This window comes from Penaeus vannamei, chromosome 2 (genome assembly GCF_042767895.1).
Source record: "Penaeus vannamei isolate JL-2024 chromosome 2, ASM4276789v1, whole genome shotgun sequence".
Lineage (NCBI taxonomy): Eukaryota > Metazoa > Arthropoda > Malacostraca > Decapoda > Penaeidae > Penaeus > Penaeus vannamei.
The window spans coordinates 16,341,606-16,360,976 of NC_091550.1; the positions used below are offsets into that span (position 1 = coordinate 16,341,606).

The window sequence follows — 19,371 nt, forward strand, 5'->3', positions numbered from 1 at the left end:
TTCTCACTTGCTTTCAGGGTGAAACTTTATTGTATGTTAGTACACTGAAACTATATGGTATCAAGCAAGCATGATCTGCTTTTTTTTAACCAATATGAAGTGGAACACAAAGTTGATAACATCCTTAGTCAAAACAACCTTTATATCACACTCCAATTTGAATGCTTGGCAGTTCTTTGTATATCCACTCAATCTCTATGGCATTGGAATATCTTTTAAGTCTTAATTCTTTTGAAACAACTTTCCATTCAAGGTTAATAGAACTCCTTACAAAATTCAAGATTTCATATTGTTAATCAGGAACATCAACTGCATTTTTACTTGTTAATGATGTCTGTATAGAAAAAAAAATACATTTACTGATACAGAGATTTCTTTTATTACCATATTATTCCTAAGTTCTCAGTGTATTCCCCTTTATTGTTGCATATATATATTGCAGTTATATTGATACTAAACTTTTGTAAAAATACAATCACTTTAGGACAGAGAAAGGGTCACATATGGGAAACAGGAAACATCAAAACATCTGGAAAGAGGAAATGATTATCTATGGAAACTCCTTTATAGTATTTATTTAGCATACACCATAGAAATTCTATAAAAGATTGAACATACTCTGAAGTACGTAGTGAGAAAACAGAACAGCTGAATAACAAATCAAGTGAATTCCTCTTCGATTAGTCATTACCAGTCTTAGTTCAGCAGAGAAACGAATGCTGTCCAGTTATTACAATAAACTTGGAAATACAAATGCATATAACTGCATGAATGAATGAAAAAGAGTTCAAAAGAACAAAAATCAATCTGTTCAAAAATGAAAAAAAAAAACTAAATACATGCTATGGTCAGCTAACCATACCCTTACACATTTTGTGGATAGTGGAGGTACACAATTAAGCTTTTACTAAATAACATTTCCTGTTCATCCAGTTCTATCAATACATAACATTTTTTTTTATTTTTTATTTAGTGATATATCTATTTATCCAAACTCTGCCAGAAAATTTGTTTTTCCCTCAAGAGAAAAAGAAAAAATGCCCTCCAAGCTAGGTGTGAGAACAAAAGCACTTGACATATGAAACACTAAAAACAATATTCCAAATAGCCCTAATTGCCGAGTAGTAAACTGAAGGGGAACTTTCTGGGTACTGCCTGTAGCATGGTACACACATTGTGGGTGAAAGAGCAAAAGGCAGAGGGACTTGGCTTCTGCTTATTTCTTCTTGCTCCCTGGAGCTGGTAGGGGTTGTCCTTTGTCCTTTCCTCGCAGGCGCATCCCTGTCAAGGAATATCAGGATTAGCTAAACAAGAATAAGATTTGTCTTCCATAACTAATATATAATATATATGTATATATATACATATGTACATGTGTATACATATTCATATACATATACATACATATACATAATACACACAAATATAAATACATATATACATAACACACACACATATAATTACATATATACATAACAGACACACACATATAAATACGTATACATAACAGACACACATATAAATACATATACATAACACTAACACTAACACTAACATTAAGGCCCGTACTTTTAGAACCTTTCACCAGTGCTGGCGTTTGCCTGGCGAAGCTACGCCAGGCAAACATCTGAGTGAGGGAGACCTTACTTTTAAACCTAACGTTTGCCAGGGCGGGTGAAGGGATCGCCAGGCCCTAACATCTTGCATTCCTGCTAAATCTAGTGCAAATTTGTTTACATCTGCAGTGCATATAACATGAGCTAAACCTAATTATTAACCTCGAGAGAAGACGAAAATGTTGTGTCCGCAATAGTCTCACTTCATACTATAACAAAGGAGTTAAAATCTAACTTTATGCTATAACAAAGAAGTTGAAAATAACTTTATACTATATCAAATTTAACTTTATATTTTATGCTATACTACACTTTATGCTATAACAAGGTTAACTTTCTGGCCCGTACTTTTAAAACCTTTTGCTAGTTCTGGCGAAAGGTTTCGCCAGGCGATCGGGAACTTCATACCATTAAAAGTTTGCCAGGCAAACTTTCGCCAGGGCTGGCGAACGATCGTATTGGAATAACCTGGCGAAGCAAAGTCGCGAGAGCCCTCCCTTTCCCGTGTTTAAATACTATTTTCTTGCATTCAAATTATAAATTAGTAACATATTTATGTATGATATGATGTAGGAATCACATAGTAATTCTAAAATATCTTAAAATCATAATTTATTATGAAATAACCTATATACGTAGTTTTTTCAAGAACTTTGATGTTCTAGTCGAGAGCTCAAGACATCAGCTGTATTCCTTCCCCCCTACCCCCAACCCCCACCCCCGAGATGACTTATTTAGATATAGGTTGTTATTTTGGTTGTAGGGATAATGTTCTTTTCACAAATGTTACCAAAAGAGTTTTGATGATGGCATGTTTACTTTTGGCTATAGAAACATAGCTGTAGTGCTCCACCGCCCTATAATGAGGCGTGTCTAATGATCCCCTTATAGGCCTACAGTTCAATATCTTCTATCAGTTAGGAATAGTAAAATGATAATTTTTAAACTCTTTTGTTAAAGTATGAAGTTATTTTTTGTATAAAAGTATAAAGTTGATATAGTATAGTATAAAAAGTATAAAAAGTATAATTGATATATATATCGATATTTATCTTGTGATTTTATATACAGATACAACTAATGCACAAATACAACTATATAGAATGTATTAGAAAGATAAATATGGACGTATTTATCAACATGGATCTGTCATTGTATATATACTGCCATGGAGGAGGCTTCAGGCCAGTTTTATATATTGTAAATCCCCATTATAGCTCATTATAAAGGGAAATGATACATGATTATATCATATGGAAGTATTTCACATATCATTTGTTATCCATACTGTAAAAAAAAAAAAAAAATGAACATATGACGACATTTTGATATTATACCTTTATATCTTATATATTATATAAGATATTTCTTTATATCTTTATATATTATATCTGTAATAATGGCATACGCAATTTTGGTAAAAAAAAAACGTTTTATAGCTCATTTTGTAGCTAAATAAACAATCTTGTGCTTGTTGCACTTACTTTTTGCAATATTTTCAATTGCTTCTTATAAAAGTGACTTATATAAAAAATAGGCCTACTTGGACTGTTCAAACAGTCATCTTTGTAATTCATTCACAAGAAAAAAAATAAGGTCGACTTCTAAAATTTGGCTACCGTATATTATAGTTGAAGGATTGTGCTATTCAGATATGAAATCAGAATGGCTGTATGATTTTTGGGCGATTTTTTAGAAAATTTTAAAAATGGTCAATGTAGGCCTATAGACACCACAAATCACTGTGACCCTACTACAACAAATGACGTGTAGTGAGATACTATTACTTGCTAGGAATTTCCACAATACTTCGCAATGAAGGTAAATCATAGGGGATTATGTTATAGGATGATTATTCTAATACCTAATTTTGTTAATACCAAAACAGCTATGAAAATGTACGAAAACCCAAAAATGCAAATATCTTGGAACACTACCTTTGTAGTCTTCGTCAACGATTTTAGAAAATTTTAGTCCGAAAAAAATGTTTTATGGCTCATTTTGTTGCTGAATAAATAATCTAGTGCCTGTTGCATTTAGTTTTTGCATTTTTTTTCCTGTTTTTCTTGTAAAGATGACATTTATGGAAAAAAAAAATAATAATAATAATTTTATAAAGTCGGTCATTTCAAAAATTTACAAAAAAAAAAGTCGAAACTGAAAAAAGTGCTTGCAACAAGTACAAGATTTAGGGTGAATCTGTTCAAAAATCACATCAGAAAGCCTGTGTATTTTTTCCTGGATAAGGAATCATTGACGAAAATGCCAATTTTCATGGGGGGACGTTTTTTAAACAATAATTCAAAAACTGTTCGGGCGATTAAAAAAAAAAAAATAGTTTTGAGATCTCACTAGGGTGCGAGTTTCATCAAAATCAGCAAGAAAAATAAAAAAATCGAAAAAATTACCAGAGAGTCCCCTTAAATGCACAACCGCGAACTATGAATTCCTTGAGTTGAAGCCAATGACTGGCTGATTGGACACACAAAACTCTTACTCAACTGCATATTTTTGTATCAATCTGTATGCATAGCTGTGCCATTTCTGCTTCCAAACAACTAAGCCACACACTTTGCAAAGTTTCCAATCTGGTATATACACACATACATACATGTATATATATATATATATATATATATATATATATATATATATATATATATATATATATATATATATATATATATATATATATATATATATATACACACACATATATTAATGTATATATATACACATAAAGACATATATACACATAAAGACATATATACACATACATACATATATATATACATATATACACATACATATATATACATATATACATATATACATATATGTAATATATACATATATACATATATGCATATATGTTATATATATATGCATATACATATATGTAATATATACATACATACATATATGTAATATATACATATATACATAAGTGTAATATATGCATATATACATATGTGTAATATATACATATATACATGTGTGTAATATGTACATATATACATATGTGTAATATATACATATATACATACGTGTAATATATACATATATACATATATGTAATATATACATATATAAATATGTGTAATATATACATATATACATATATGTAATATATACATATATACATATATGTAATATATACATATATACATATATGTAATATATACATATATACATATATGTAATATATACATATATACATATATGTAATATATACATATATACATATATGTAATATATACATATATACATATATGTAATATATACATATATACATATATGTAATATATACATATATACATATATGTAATATATACACATATACATATATGTAATATATACACATATACATATATGTAATATATACACATACATATATGTAATATATACACATATACATATATGTAATATATACATATATTCATATATGTAATATATACATATATACATATATGTAATATATACATAATATATATATATATATATATGTAATATATACATATATGTAATATATACATATATACATATATACATATATGTAATATATACATATATACATATATGTAATATATACATATATACATATATGTAATATATACATATATACATATATGTAATATATACATATATACACATATGTAATATATACATATATACATATATGTAATATATACATATATACATATATACATATATGTAATATATAAATATATACATATATACATATATGTAATATATACATATATACATATTTGTAATATATATATATATATATATATATATATATATGTAATATATACATATATACATCTATGTAATATATACATATATACATCTATGTAATATATACATATATACATATATGTAATATATACATATATACATATATGTAATATATACATATATACATATATGTAATATATACATATATACATATATGTAATATATACATATATACATATCTGTAATATATACATATATACATATCTGTAATATATACATATATACATATCTGTAATATATACATGTATACATATCTGTAATATATACATGTATACATATCTGTAATATATACATGTATACATATCTGTAATATATACATGTATACATATATGTAATATATACATGTATACATATATGTAATATATACATGTATACATATATGTAATATATACATGTATACATATATGTAATATATACATGTATACATATATGTAATATATACATGTATACATATATGTAATATATACATGTATACATATATGTAATATATACATGTATACATATATGTAATATATACATGTATACATATATGTAATATATACATGTATACATATATGTAATATATACATGTATACATATATGTAATATATACATGTATACATATATGTAATATATACATGTATACATATATGTAATATATACATGTATACATATATGTAATATATACATGTATACATATATGTAATATATACATGTATACATATATGTAATATATACATGTATACATATATGTAATATATACATGTATACATATATGAAATATATACATATATATAATATATACATATATACATATATGTAATATATACATATATACATATATGTAATATATACATATATACATATATGTAATATATACATATATACATATATGTAATATATACATATATACATATATGTAATATATACATATATACATATATGTAATATATACATATATACATATATGTAATATATACATATATACATATATGTAATATATACATATATACATATATGTAATATATACATATATACATATATGTAATATATACATATATACATATATGTAATATATACATATATACATATATGTAATATATACATATATACATATATGTAATATATACATATATACATATATGTAATATATACATATATACATATATACATATATACATACATGTAATATATACATATATACATACATGTAATATATACATATATACATATATGTAATATATACATATATACATATATGTAATATATACATATATACATATATGTAATATATACATATATACATATATACATATATGTAATATATACATATATACATATATGTAATATATACATATATACATATATGTAATATATACATATATACATATATGTAATATATACATATATACATATATGAAATATATACATATATACATATATGTAATATATACATATATGTAATATATACATATATACATATATATAATATATACATATATACATATATACATATATGTAATATACACATATATACATATATGTAATATATACATATATACATATATATAATATATACATATATACATATATACATATATGTAATATACACATATATACATATATGTAATATATACATATATACATATATGTAATATATACATATACATATATGTAATATATATATATACATATATGTAATATATACATATATACATATATGTAATATATACATATATACATATATGTAATATATACATATATACATATATGTAATATATACATATATACATATATGTAATATATACACATATACATATATGTAATATATACACATATACATATGTAATATATACATATATACATATATGTAATATATACATATATACATATATGTAATATATACATATATACATATATGTAATATATACATTTATACATATATGTAATATATACATATATACATATATGTAATATATACATATATACATATATGTAATATATACATATATACATATATGTAATATATACATATATACATATATGTAATATATACATATATACATATATGTAATATATACATTTATACATATATGTAATATATACATATATACATATATGTAATATATACATATATACATATATGTAATATATACATATATACATAAATGTAATATATACATATATACATAAATGTAATATATACATATATACATAAATGTAATATATACATATATACATATATGTAAATAAATAAATATTTATATATAAATATATGTTATGTAATGTATGTATATGCATATATATATATATATAAATAAATAAATAAATAAATAAATAATATATATATACATATAATTATACATATAATTATACATATACATACATATACATATATACACACATATACATATATACACATACATATATATACATATACATACATACATGTATATACATATACATAAATACATACATGTATATACATATACATAAATACATACATGTATATACATGTACATAAATACATACATGTATATACATGTACATAAATACATACATGTATAAACATATACATAAATACATACATGTATAAACATATACATAAATACATACATGTATAAACATATACATAAATACATACATGTATATACATATACATAAATACATACATGTATATACATATACATAAATACATACATGAATATACATATACATAAATACATACATGAATATACATATACATAAATACATACATGTATATACATATATATAAATACATACATGTATATACATATACATAAATACATACATGTATATACATATACATAAATACATACATGTATATACATATACATAAATACATACATGTATATATATACATAAATACATACATGTATATACATATACATAAATACATACATGTATATACATATATATAAATACATACATGTATATACATATACATAAATACATACATGTATATACATATAAATAAATACATTTATACACATACATACATATATAAATGCATATACATACATTACATAATATTATAATATACATATATATATATATATATATATATATATATATATATATATATATATATTTTACATATGCATATACATATACATATATATATATACAGTACATACATACATATATACATATACATATATACATATATACATACATACATACATACATACATACACATACATATACATAAATACATATACAATGAAGAAAAAATACCATAATGTATCACTATTACTGGTTGTTATAATGTTGTGGTATACGTGTTTGCTCATTATTAAAACATTTCCAAAAACTTATTTCAACACTGTAAAGCTCTCTTTTGTAAAAAAAAAAAAAAAGGGTAACATATGTGCAGCACTGCTTACCAATAGCCTTCTCAATCTTGCTTATGATGTTTTGGTTGGGCACTGCCTTGCCTTGCTCGTATTCCTGGATCACCTGTGGCTTTTCATTCACACGCTGGAACCAAGAAACACTTTTAGTTTAACTGCACTATAAATTTAACACAACCTAAACAATAAACTCCCAGCAAAAACATGATAACAATATTTGAGAAGTATGCAAATTATGAAACTTTTGAATCCTAGTGTGCAGCTCATCCATGGATTATGTAATATATCCCCAAAAATAAATTCAAAATTACACACACAGAAGTTACTCAACAAGAGAATGCACAAGATAAATCTGTCATTGATTACTTGCAATATGAAATGGAGAGGTGGGGGGAGGGGGAGGGAGAGGGGGAGGGGGAAGGGGAGGGAGAGGGAGAGGGAGAGGGAGAGGGAAAAGCGAGAGGGAGAGGGAAGAGGGAAGGAGAGGGAAGAGGGAAGGAGAGGGAAGAGGGAAGGAGAGGGAAGAGGGGAGGGAAAAGGAGAGGGAAGAGGGAAGGAGAGGGAAGAGGGAAGGAGAGGGAAGAGGGAAGGAGAGGGAAGAGGGAAGGAGAGGGAAGAGGGAAGGAGAGGGAAGAGGGAAGGAGAGGGAAGAGGGAAGAGGGAAGAGGGAAGAGGGGAAGGGAGAGAAGAGGGAAGAGGGGAAGGGAGAGAAGAGGGAAGAGGGAAGGAGAGGGAAGAGGGAAGAGGGAAGGAGAGGGAAGGAGAGGGAAGAGGGAAGAGGGAAGAGGGGAAAGGGGAAAGGGGAGAGGGAAGAGGGAAGGAGAGGGAGAAGAAAAAAGAGGGAAAGGGAGAAGGAAGGAGAGGGAGAGGGTGAGAAGGAAGGAGAGGGAGAGGGTGGGAAGGAAGGAGAGGGAGAGGGTGGGAAGGAAGGAGAGGGAGAGGGAAGGAAGGAGAGGGAGAGGAAAGGAAGGAGAGGGAGAGGGAAGGAAGGAGAGGGAGAGGGAAGGGAGGAGAGGAAGAGGGAAGGGAAGGGGAGTGAGAGGGAAGGGAGGGGAGGGAGGGGGAGAGGGAGAGGGAGAGGGAGAGGGAGGGAGAAGCAGAGGGAAGGGGAGGGAGAGGAAAGGGGAGGGAGAGGGAGAGGGAGAGGGAGAGGGAGAGAAGGAGAGGGAGAGGGAGAGGGAGGGAGGAGGGGAAAGGGGAGGGAGAGGGAGAGGGAGAGGGAGAGGGAGAAGGGGGAGAGGCAGAAGGAGGAGAGGGAGGGAGAGGAAGGGAAGGGAGAGGGAGAGGGAGAGGGAGAGGGAGAGGGAGGGGGAGGGAGAGGGGGAGGAAGAGGGAGGGAGAGGGAGAGGGAGAGGAAGAGGGAGGGAGAGGGAGAGGGAGAGGTAAGGGGAGAGAGAGGGAGAGGTAAGGGGAGAGAGAGGGAGAGGGAGAAGGAAGGGGAGGGAGAGGGAAGGGGAGGGAGAGGGAAGGGAGAGGGAGAGGGAAGGGGAGGGAGAGGGAGAGGGAGAAGGGGGAGAGGGAGAGGGAGAGGGAGAGGGAGGGGGAGAGGGAGAAGGAGTGAGAGGGAGGGAGAGGGTAGGGGAGGGAGAGGGATAGGGAAGGGAAGGGAAGGGAAGGGGAGGGAGAGGGAGAGGGAGAGGGAGAGGGAGAGGGAGAGGGAGAGGGAGAGGGAGAGGGAGAGGGAGAGGGAAATGGGAGAGGGAAAGGGAGAGGGAAGGGGAGGGAAGGGGAGGGAGAGGGAAGGGGAGAGAGAGGGAAAGGGAAAAGGAGAGGGGAATGGAGAGGGAAAGGGAGAGGGAAAGGGAGAGAGAAAGGGAGAGGGAAAGGGAGAGGGAAAGGGAGAGGGAAAGAAGAGAAGGGAAAGGGAGAGGGAAATGAAGAGGGAGAGGGAGAGGGAGAGGGAGAGGGAGAGGTATAATGGGGAAAGTGAGGGGGGTGGAAGTATTACAGGGAACAGGAGTGGGAGGAGGAAAGAGAGAGGAGGATGAGGAAAGACAGAGGAGGAAGAGGAAGGGGAGGGGGAAAGACAGAGGAGGAAGAGGAAGGGGAGGGGGAAAGGGAGCAGAGGAAGAGGAAGGGGAGGGGGAAAGGGAGCAGAGGAAGAGGAAGGGGAGGGGGAAAGGGAGCAGAGGAAGAGGAAGGGGAGGGGGAAAGGGAGCAGAGGAAGAGGAAGGGGAGGGGGAAAGGGAGCGGAGGAAGAGGAAGGGGAGGGGGAAAGGGAGCAGAGGAAGAGGAAGGGGAGGGGGAAAGGGAGCAGAGGAAGAGGAAGGGGAGGGGGAAAGGGAGCGGAGGAAGAGGAAGGGGAGGGGGAAAGGGAGCGGAGGAAGAGGAAGGGGAGGGGGAAAGGGAGAGGCAACAAGGTTTAGAAGGCCTTTGTCGAAATACAGGCTTCTTCATTTCCTTATGGCCAATAATCGAACATGGATATAATCTGTAAATTGTGCATATCAGTCCATTCATCTTATGGCCAAAATCCTAAATGACAATAATTAACTTTTCTGGGAAATAAATATGGAGATGATGGTACCAACTTTTTAAACCGTGCCTAATCTTAACCAAATGTCACCTGAGTGTGCTGTTGTCTTGGTAGAGCAACCATCCATGGACTTGGCACTGTGTATTATCTTTATTTTCTTCAACTCATACTGTATGTAATGGACCTGATCAGCTTCATATCTCTACAAGTACTTCTACCACCCATTTAATTCCTCATCAAACCTGATCCATTCTTCAATAACCCAAATTATTTAAAGAAACCTAAATCAACACATTAAACCTACTATAAAAAAAAAATATATATATATATATATATATATATATATATATACACATGTATATACATGTATATACATGTATATACATGTATATACATGTATATACATGTATATACATGTAGATACATGTAGATACATACAGATACATATATATATATATATATATATATATATAGAGAGAGAGACAGAGAGAGAGAGAGAGAGAGAGAGAGAGAGAGAGAGAGAGAGAGAGAGAGAGAGAGAGAGAGAAAGAGAGAGAGAGAGAGAGAGAGAGAGAGAGAGAGAGAGAGAGAGAGAGAGAGAGAGAGCAAAGTATCTAATATTATACAGCTTACAGTGGCCAGGTCCTTCTGCGTCCACCCCTTGTTCTGGCGTCCTTGCTGGATAAGCCGGCCTACATCTGGGGCCACTTTGTTGTGCTTCAGTTCCTCAGTCTCACGGTCGAGCTTGGCTGTGTTGAAGGTGGTGGCATGTTGCTTGTTGCTGGCAGCTCCATCTGTTGATATTCATACATTTTTCTTCTAAAATACATTTTTACATTATCATCATTCAAGATACATGAATATATACTTAAAAAATAAATGAATAGGTAACATATATAGTAAACCACTGAACAAACAAACAAAACACATGTCATAGTCAAATCAAGAAAATAAATTCACTACTTACATTTCGTGCTGGTTTCCACTTGAGCTCCGATTCGTCTGGCCTTGTTCACAGCCTTTAAGGAAAATAAATATTTTCAGATTCAGTCTTACCAACAATAAAACAAGTTTTATATAAAAAAATATATAAAAAATAAATATTGAAAAATATAACATAAGCAATATCAACATTTATAACAATAATAACGATAGGGATAGTGATACTGATGACAACGTCAACGATGATGATGATAATAATTAACAATAATACATATAAAAATAATAATGACTATAACAAAAACAATAACTAACAATAACAATAACATCGATAATCATATAAATAATAATAGTAATAGCAAGAACAACAACAAAAACAACAACACAGTTAATAATAATCAGCACTAATTATAAAGATAGGTTTTAATTCAGGTGCAGATCATGAATAATTCTCCCACGACTAAAACAACATCAAGCTGAATGTCAAACTCAGGTCATTTCTTTGGTCAACAGTATCAAAACATTTGTAGTGTAACACGCACTGAGAATAGAAAACTTTGCTTTTCAGTACCATGAACACCTGAAAAAATATCAAATATTCAAGCTGCAAAGAACAGAGAGGAACAAGGAAAGGGAGAGAAAAAGGGAAGAAGGGGCAGGGAGATACAGGGGGTTCCCATCATTCATCATTAACATACATAAAAATGCAATGAAAAACAATACACCCAGTAACAATACCCAATAAACCATAGGAAACCTTTTTAACAGCCAACAATTAGTGCATATCCTCAAAGAATTTACAAAAAAATACATACATACAAAACCAACAGTCCATATTAATTACTGCCAACATATAATGCAAACCAAATGTAAACTCCTGTAAATAAATCCAATCATGCACAAACTAACCATTGACAGCAAATCCCTGTACTTTCTCCAATCTAACTTCAAGACAAAATGGTTTATGAAGGAGTAATGAAACCCTTATGATCCAGATGACATCATGACCACGTCATGAAAAAAGTGGTGACATGAACATCATGTCATGGAAAAATTTGGTCGATGGCTGGTGGTGAAAGGAACAAGCCATCATGAGAATTTCAGCTGAAGGGTGGGGTGACAGAAATTATTCACCATGATTGCAGAAAGGTCTTGGAGGATGTTTTGACTCAGTGGGTATATTTGAAGGGCCTCTTGCATGATTCCCATCAGTAAACGAGTGTGAAATGTACCTTCCTTAAGCCATGACTGGAAGTGTGCCGGCACCAGAGAGGACACTTTTTCTATGCTCAGACTCCTATTCCTTTACACCATGACCGGCATGAAGGTTGGATTACAGATAATTGAACATTAAAAAAAAAAAAATTAAATGACAAATAACAAAATGTGACATTGTTATAATTTTTGAACTGGCTTATGGTGTCTATGCAAGGAAAAGAGTATCACCATCTGGATACAACATATCAAATGACAAATATAAATGTTCAAAAATGGCAAAAAATGCTTACGAACATAAAGAGATAATAAGACTACAAAGGAGAGACAAGAAGTTTTGAAGTGTTCATGTGCACCCAACCTAAAATCCCCATACCAATGAGTATGTAGTGTTCACAATATATTTGTCTGGAAATTTTCCTCCAACCACACCCATGGTATCAACTCCACTCCTCTATTCCTCTTGTAGTCCCTCCTCTCCATTAATTAATGCCTGACTGAATTTGGTGTGGAAATGTGAAAAACTGTGAAGCTTGGCTTTTTTCCCCAAAACAGGATATGTTGTTACCAGATGTTACTAATAACATTTTCAAAAGCTCATAACATTATCAAGGTCAACTTGCAAGCTACATAGTACTAATGGCTATATGGCAAGATTGAAGTGAATTTGAACTGAGCAAAGGCATCAAAATAAAAAGGAATACTCCTTAACCCATAAGTTACATTAATGTTTTAGCATGGATATAATTTTCTTATCTTTTCTATTCATACTTTTTTAAGCATGTGATTAGCAAAATATCTCATGATGAAACTACCAGTGTTGGCAGAAAAGGAAATGATAACAGTAAAATTCTTAGCACAATACCAACAGGTAAAGACAATGCATACTTGTGTACATACATGGTGCTTATGAAAGAAAGTGCAACACCATATCAGATACATAAAATGAAAATTTAGTGGCAAGAACTACAATTAGTGACACTGACTTTTACTAAACTTGACCCAATGCCACCAGGTGCTTAGTCACCAAGGAGTCAATTACTTATCCTCCCTATCTCACCTGTCTGCCCTTTTCCTGTATTTCTGGCTATATTCTTTTTTTGTTCTAAATTATCATTTGTTTTGTTAATAACATTGTAATAACTATAAAGTCTATCATAATATCATTAAGAGAGAAACAACATTCTCCCAAAAATCAAAGCGAGGCAAGGTCACATAGGTCTATTAACTGACCGCATGGTGGTTTTGCACTGGTCGAGCCATCTATGTGAATATATATATTTAACAAAACTTTATTAGAGTGAATATTACATGTTCCCAGCAGCACTGAGTTAACTGCATTTGATGGTGAATTTTTTCTTCTTATCAATCCAAAGACAAACAAACAACCACTAATAGACATTAGTGGAAAAGAAGGTGCATCATATTGCAAGAACAACTAAGATGGTATTGCACAACAACTCACAATGTTGCATCAGTGCCAGTCCACAGCAGGAAGTTGCATCAGCATGATGATCAAATGACTGTATGAAGTTATTATACTGTACCTAACACAGTATGAACTTGCATGAAAATTTAATTTTGTATTAACATATATAAGGTATCTTTTAAAGGAGGCTTTACCCCTTCGTTCTCTGTATGGGGATGCCACCTCCCAAATCCAACCAAACAACATATTATGAAAGAAGACTGAGAACTAGTAAATTATGCTGAAACTACTACCAAAAGCTAGTGCGTTGAAAAGTCTATATCTTGTATACACTCTCCAGTTCCTCTTCTGAAATCCCAACAATTTATGATTTCTTAAACAGAGTATTAGATGATTCATCCTTGCTACTTTCCTTGAAAAAGAAATTGATAAACAAATAAAATCTATCAACATTTTTTGGTTGCCCATTATACATGAAGTGAATCCAGCAAGCCTGCAAAGCTCTACACAGCTATCTAAGACTTTCCGCTTCTGACAAATGCCTAGCAAATCAATACACACAAGACTTCAGTACGACTAATGCCTAGCAAATCAATACACGTAAGAATTCAGTAGAAGTTGAGACATACAGCACAGAAGTTTTGTTTTTACCACCATACTAAAGAGCACTTCTAATCTAATCTTCTTAGTGATTTTTTCATTTCTTCTCTCTTTTAACACAGCTATCTACAAAAGGCTTCTTCAACATTACTATCTACAATAGGCTATTCTGAAGATTAGCTTATCTTTTTCTTATATTTGGTGGTTTGTGGCCACTGTTAAACAATAAAACCTCCACATCTGTTGGTGCTTTAGCAATGGCCAACAACCCTTCACAACATTTAATCTGGCATGATTAGAGTTTGTAAACGTACTTGGAAAGTCACTGTTCAATATTAATCCTGCTCAAGTTCTCTCCCACCAGAATACATAGGGAGATTTGTTGGCCTTTGCCAGAACACAGGAACTCCTGGTTACTGTGCCACTAACAGGCTGGACTTAAGATTGTACAAATACATCACAGATCCTTGGATCCTTGGCTGGCCTTATAAATCCTTCATAAATCCCTGTACATTGACAGTGGATTTGGATTTTGTGTTAACAATTTAAGTACATGGGAAAAATCTCCTTATGGAAGTCTGTGTGACTATTTTCTACATTATTTTTGTTCCTAACTGTAAAACAACACTAGCAGTCGCACACAATTTTCTTATTAAATTTTTTGGCAAGGCACAGAGTTTAGCCTGATTCTTTATTTAACAAAAAAATAAGAGAAAGACAAACTCTATCATCAGAATATGTATATGTATATGTATATGTATATGTATATGAAAATGTATATGTATATGTATATGTATATGTATATGTATATGTATGTGTAAATATATATATATATATATATATATATATATATATATATGTGTGTGTGTGTGTGTGTGTGTGTGTGTGTGTGTGTGTGTGTGTGTGTGTGTGTGTGTGTGTGTGTGTGTGTGTGTGTGTATGTATGTATGTATGTATGTATGTGTGTGTGTGTGTGTGTGTGTGTGTGTGTGTGTGTGTGTGTATGTATGTATGTATGTATGTATGTATGTATGTATGTATGTATGTATGTATATATATATAGATCTTTTTTTGATTTTACAGCAGTACAGCAGCATATTACTATGCACCCTTATTAATTGGTAATTTACGCCTTCACTTGTGCTATTAGCACATTGGATTCAGATGATGGGGTATTTTCATCTTTAAAAAATAGTCTGAATGATGGGTGACATGTCCGTCTTTTCAAGGGAAAATTTGGCTGAGGGGCAGGGTGACAGGGGTTTTGCCATGGGAAACTGTTCCCAAGTGATGGAACATATTGCCATACATGCACAAAGATTTGGAAGGGAGAATGACTTGTGGGCCTTTAGGAAAGGACTCCTAAAATATTTCCACTTATAAATGAAGGTGGAGTGTACTGTGTGAGTTATGGCTGGGAGAATGCTGGCTCCAGAGAGGACACTATGTCCATGCAGAACATTGTAGTTACCTGCGGCACAGGGTGTTATGGAAAACTGAATAATACAAAATTAACAAAATATCTCAAATAACACAATAGTTCTTATTATTGATATTGTACACAGTGTAAACTATCTGGACAGATGATATGAAGCATGCTCTTGATGTAGCACTGCAAATGACACATGTAGACCTCAGCAAATATAAAACAGCAAAAATAAAACTGCAGAATAAGAGCTAAAAGCATTACATTATGTGCATGTTCATGTAGGATGGGTCTACACTTGGGGAGAGTCGCAATTCACGTAGACCTATTTTATGTCAAAATACCAGAGCAAGGCACTCACTTCCAAGGGGTTAATTCATACAGAAATGTGTATCATGTCAGTTCCTATGTTAACTCTTTTTCTAATGTTCACACAATTCTTTCCTGAACACTAACCAAATCTCAGTCACACAATTTTTGAAAAGTGTCAAGTCCCTGATCTTTATATCAGCTATTTAGTATAAAATGATTGATCTGAAAAAATGCTAAACCACTTCTATCATAAATGAAGTATAAAAGTTAAAATATATATACAGAAACAGAGAGAACAGTACTTATATCTAACTTTTTTACTCTTTCAATCTTTTTACTCTTTCAATTATGCCTCATTGGAGTGAGGAGATGCGATACCATATCACTGTAAATAATCACAGACGCAAAGTGATGCTCCGTCATTATGGGTCATTTTCCCAGTTGTTACGAAGAGGTTTCCCGCATCTTACCCCACGCCAGACAATCACCCAGTGTTAAGGAGCAAATACAAAAGCTAAAAATTATACCCATCCATACTGAATTAATGCTAATGATTTTGAAAGTTTTTCTACTTTTCAAATTGCTTCATAACAACTCAATGACCCAAAATTCTGGAAATGAAATTGAGACCTTTGATATCACACAGAGAGAATAGTAAAATATCCCACAAACAGAAAGAAGAAAGGAAGAAAGTGCCAAAAGAAGCATCTGAAAGAAAAATGGTAAATGCAGAAATAAAAAGTGGAAAGTGGGTAAGAATATCCTGATGAAAAGTGGACAAAGAGTGAAATAATATCACACAGGAGTGAAAAGTGGGAGAGAAGGGTGTGAAAAGAGGAGCCATTGGGGGTTGGAATTGCATTGATTTTATACATGGTGAAACACACTCTTAGTTGCCGTGATGTAAGGAGGCCACAAGGGGTGAAATTCTTCCTATTTCACCCCCTGCGAGGTGAAATCTTTTAAATCTAATAACTTTCATACAACAATTTTGCTGTGGAGGCAAAATCCAGTGTGGAAATTACAAGACAAAATTCAGGTTTACGGAAAAAAGTTCCAAGTTCATGGAAACACCCCTTTTTTGGCCTCGCCTTCTACATCACAATAATTACCACAAAAATAATGAGGAAAAAAACAAACAGTGTAAATAAGTTACCGAAAAAGGGCGATGAAAAATGGACTGCAAAATAGTTCCAAAAAACTGTCTGGAAAAAGAATCACGTTGCTTTCGGTTCCACGGCTGACTTCCAGCTTATAACGCTCTACACTACATATCTACCTGCTCACTTTTAAGCTGGGAGGCCTTCTGGGGCTTCTTTCTAAGCACAGTAACGGTGTCCCAGTCGCTATCAGCCATTATTCACGTAAATTTGGATAGAATTTCGGGAGGCGAGGGAGAAACGCTGTCGCACGGGCGGTCCGGAAGGTCCACTATGAGCTGCGGAAACGGGATCTCGTGGTCGAGTCTTGGCTTTTTTCCTTTCCTTCTCTTTCCGGGGCTTTCCGAGGTCGCGATTTGGCTTTTATACTGAGTTTTGCCTCTGTAGAGTTGCAGAATATTGCGTAAAATGATGTTTTTTACGTTTTCTGTGGTTGTGGGTGGTATTTCAGAAAACGGATTTCTTTACGGGTATTCTATTGTAATATATGAACGTTTTCCTTTTTTAAAAACCTCAAGATTGGTTTAAAATTATATCAATACAAATATCAAATAATCTATTAAACAACACTATCAAATATAATTAAATGTATTTTCTACAATAAAACATATCCTGACCAATATCTTCAGTAAACTGTTCTATATTTACATACAAAGGAACGCAAACACGTGTGCACACCACAAGGTCGAATCTAGATGCATCGATGCACAGTTTTCAAGGCCATTCACAAAAAGATATTTTCTTGTGTTCTTTTGGTAAATTTCAATTAAGTAAATAAAATTAGATTTTAATTGAACAAATGAAATTGTTCTTTAACAATTTATTTTGATATCGTTAATTATTGGGATAGTTTCTAAGCACACTTCAAAGTAATCAATCTTTGACTGCCCAGTAAAGTTCGTCTGAACATTCTTGCTTAGGAAAGAATATTATGTGGTTTACAGTAGTATAGTTATACTTTTTTATCATTGACAATGGACACATAGAATTCTGTGTATATGTTTACGATTATTTTTCCACGTTCTTTCATTCATTTTCTTGGTG

The 19,371-nt window shown here is 32.2% G+C and overlaps 1 protein-coding gene across 1 annotated transcript; it reads right to left on the minus strand.

Annotated features, from left to right (window-relative positions):
• On the minus strand, positions 1 to 18,690 carry mbf1 (multiprotein bridging factor 1). Its single transcript, XM_027380079.2, has 5 exons — positions 18,447 to 18,690; positions 12,214 to 12,265; positions 11,880 to 12,040; positions 8,804 to 8,897; positions 1 to 1,281 (listed from the first exon to the last, which is right to left on the minus strand). Exons 1-5 carry the CDS (start codon positions 18,522 to 18,524, stop codon positions 1,217 to 1,219), a joined length of 450 nt encoding a protein of 149 aa, XP_027235880.1. The 5' UTR covers positions 18,525 to 18,690; the 3' UTR covers positions 1 to 1,216.
• Positions 18,691 to 19,371: the final 681 nt, after the last annotated feature.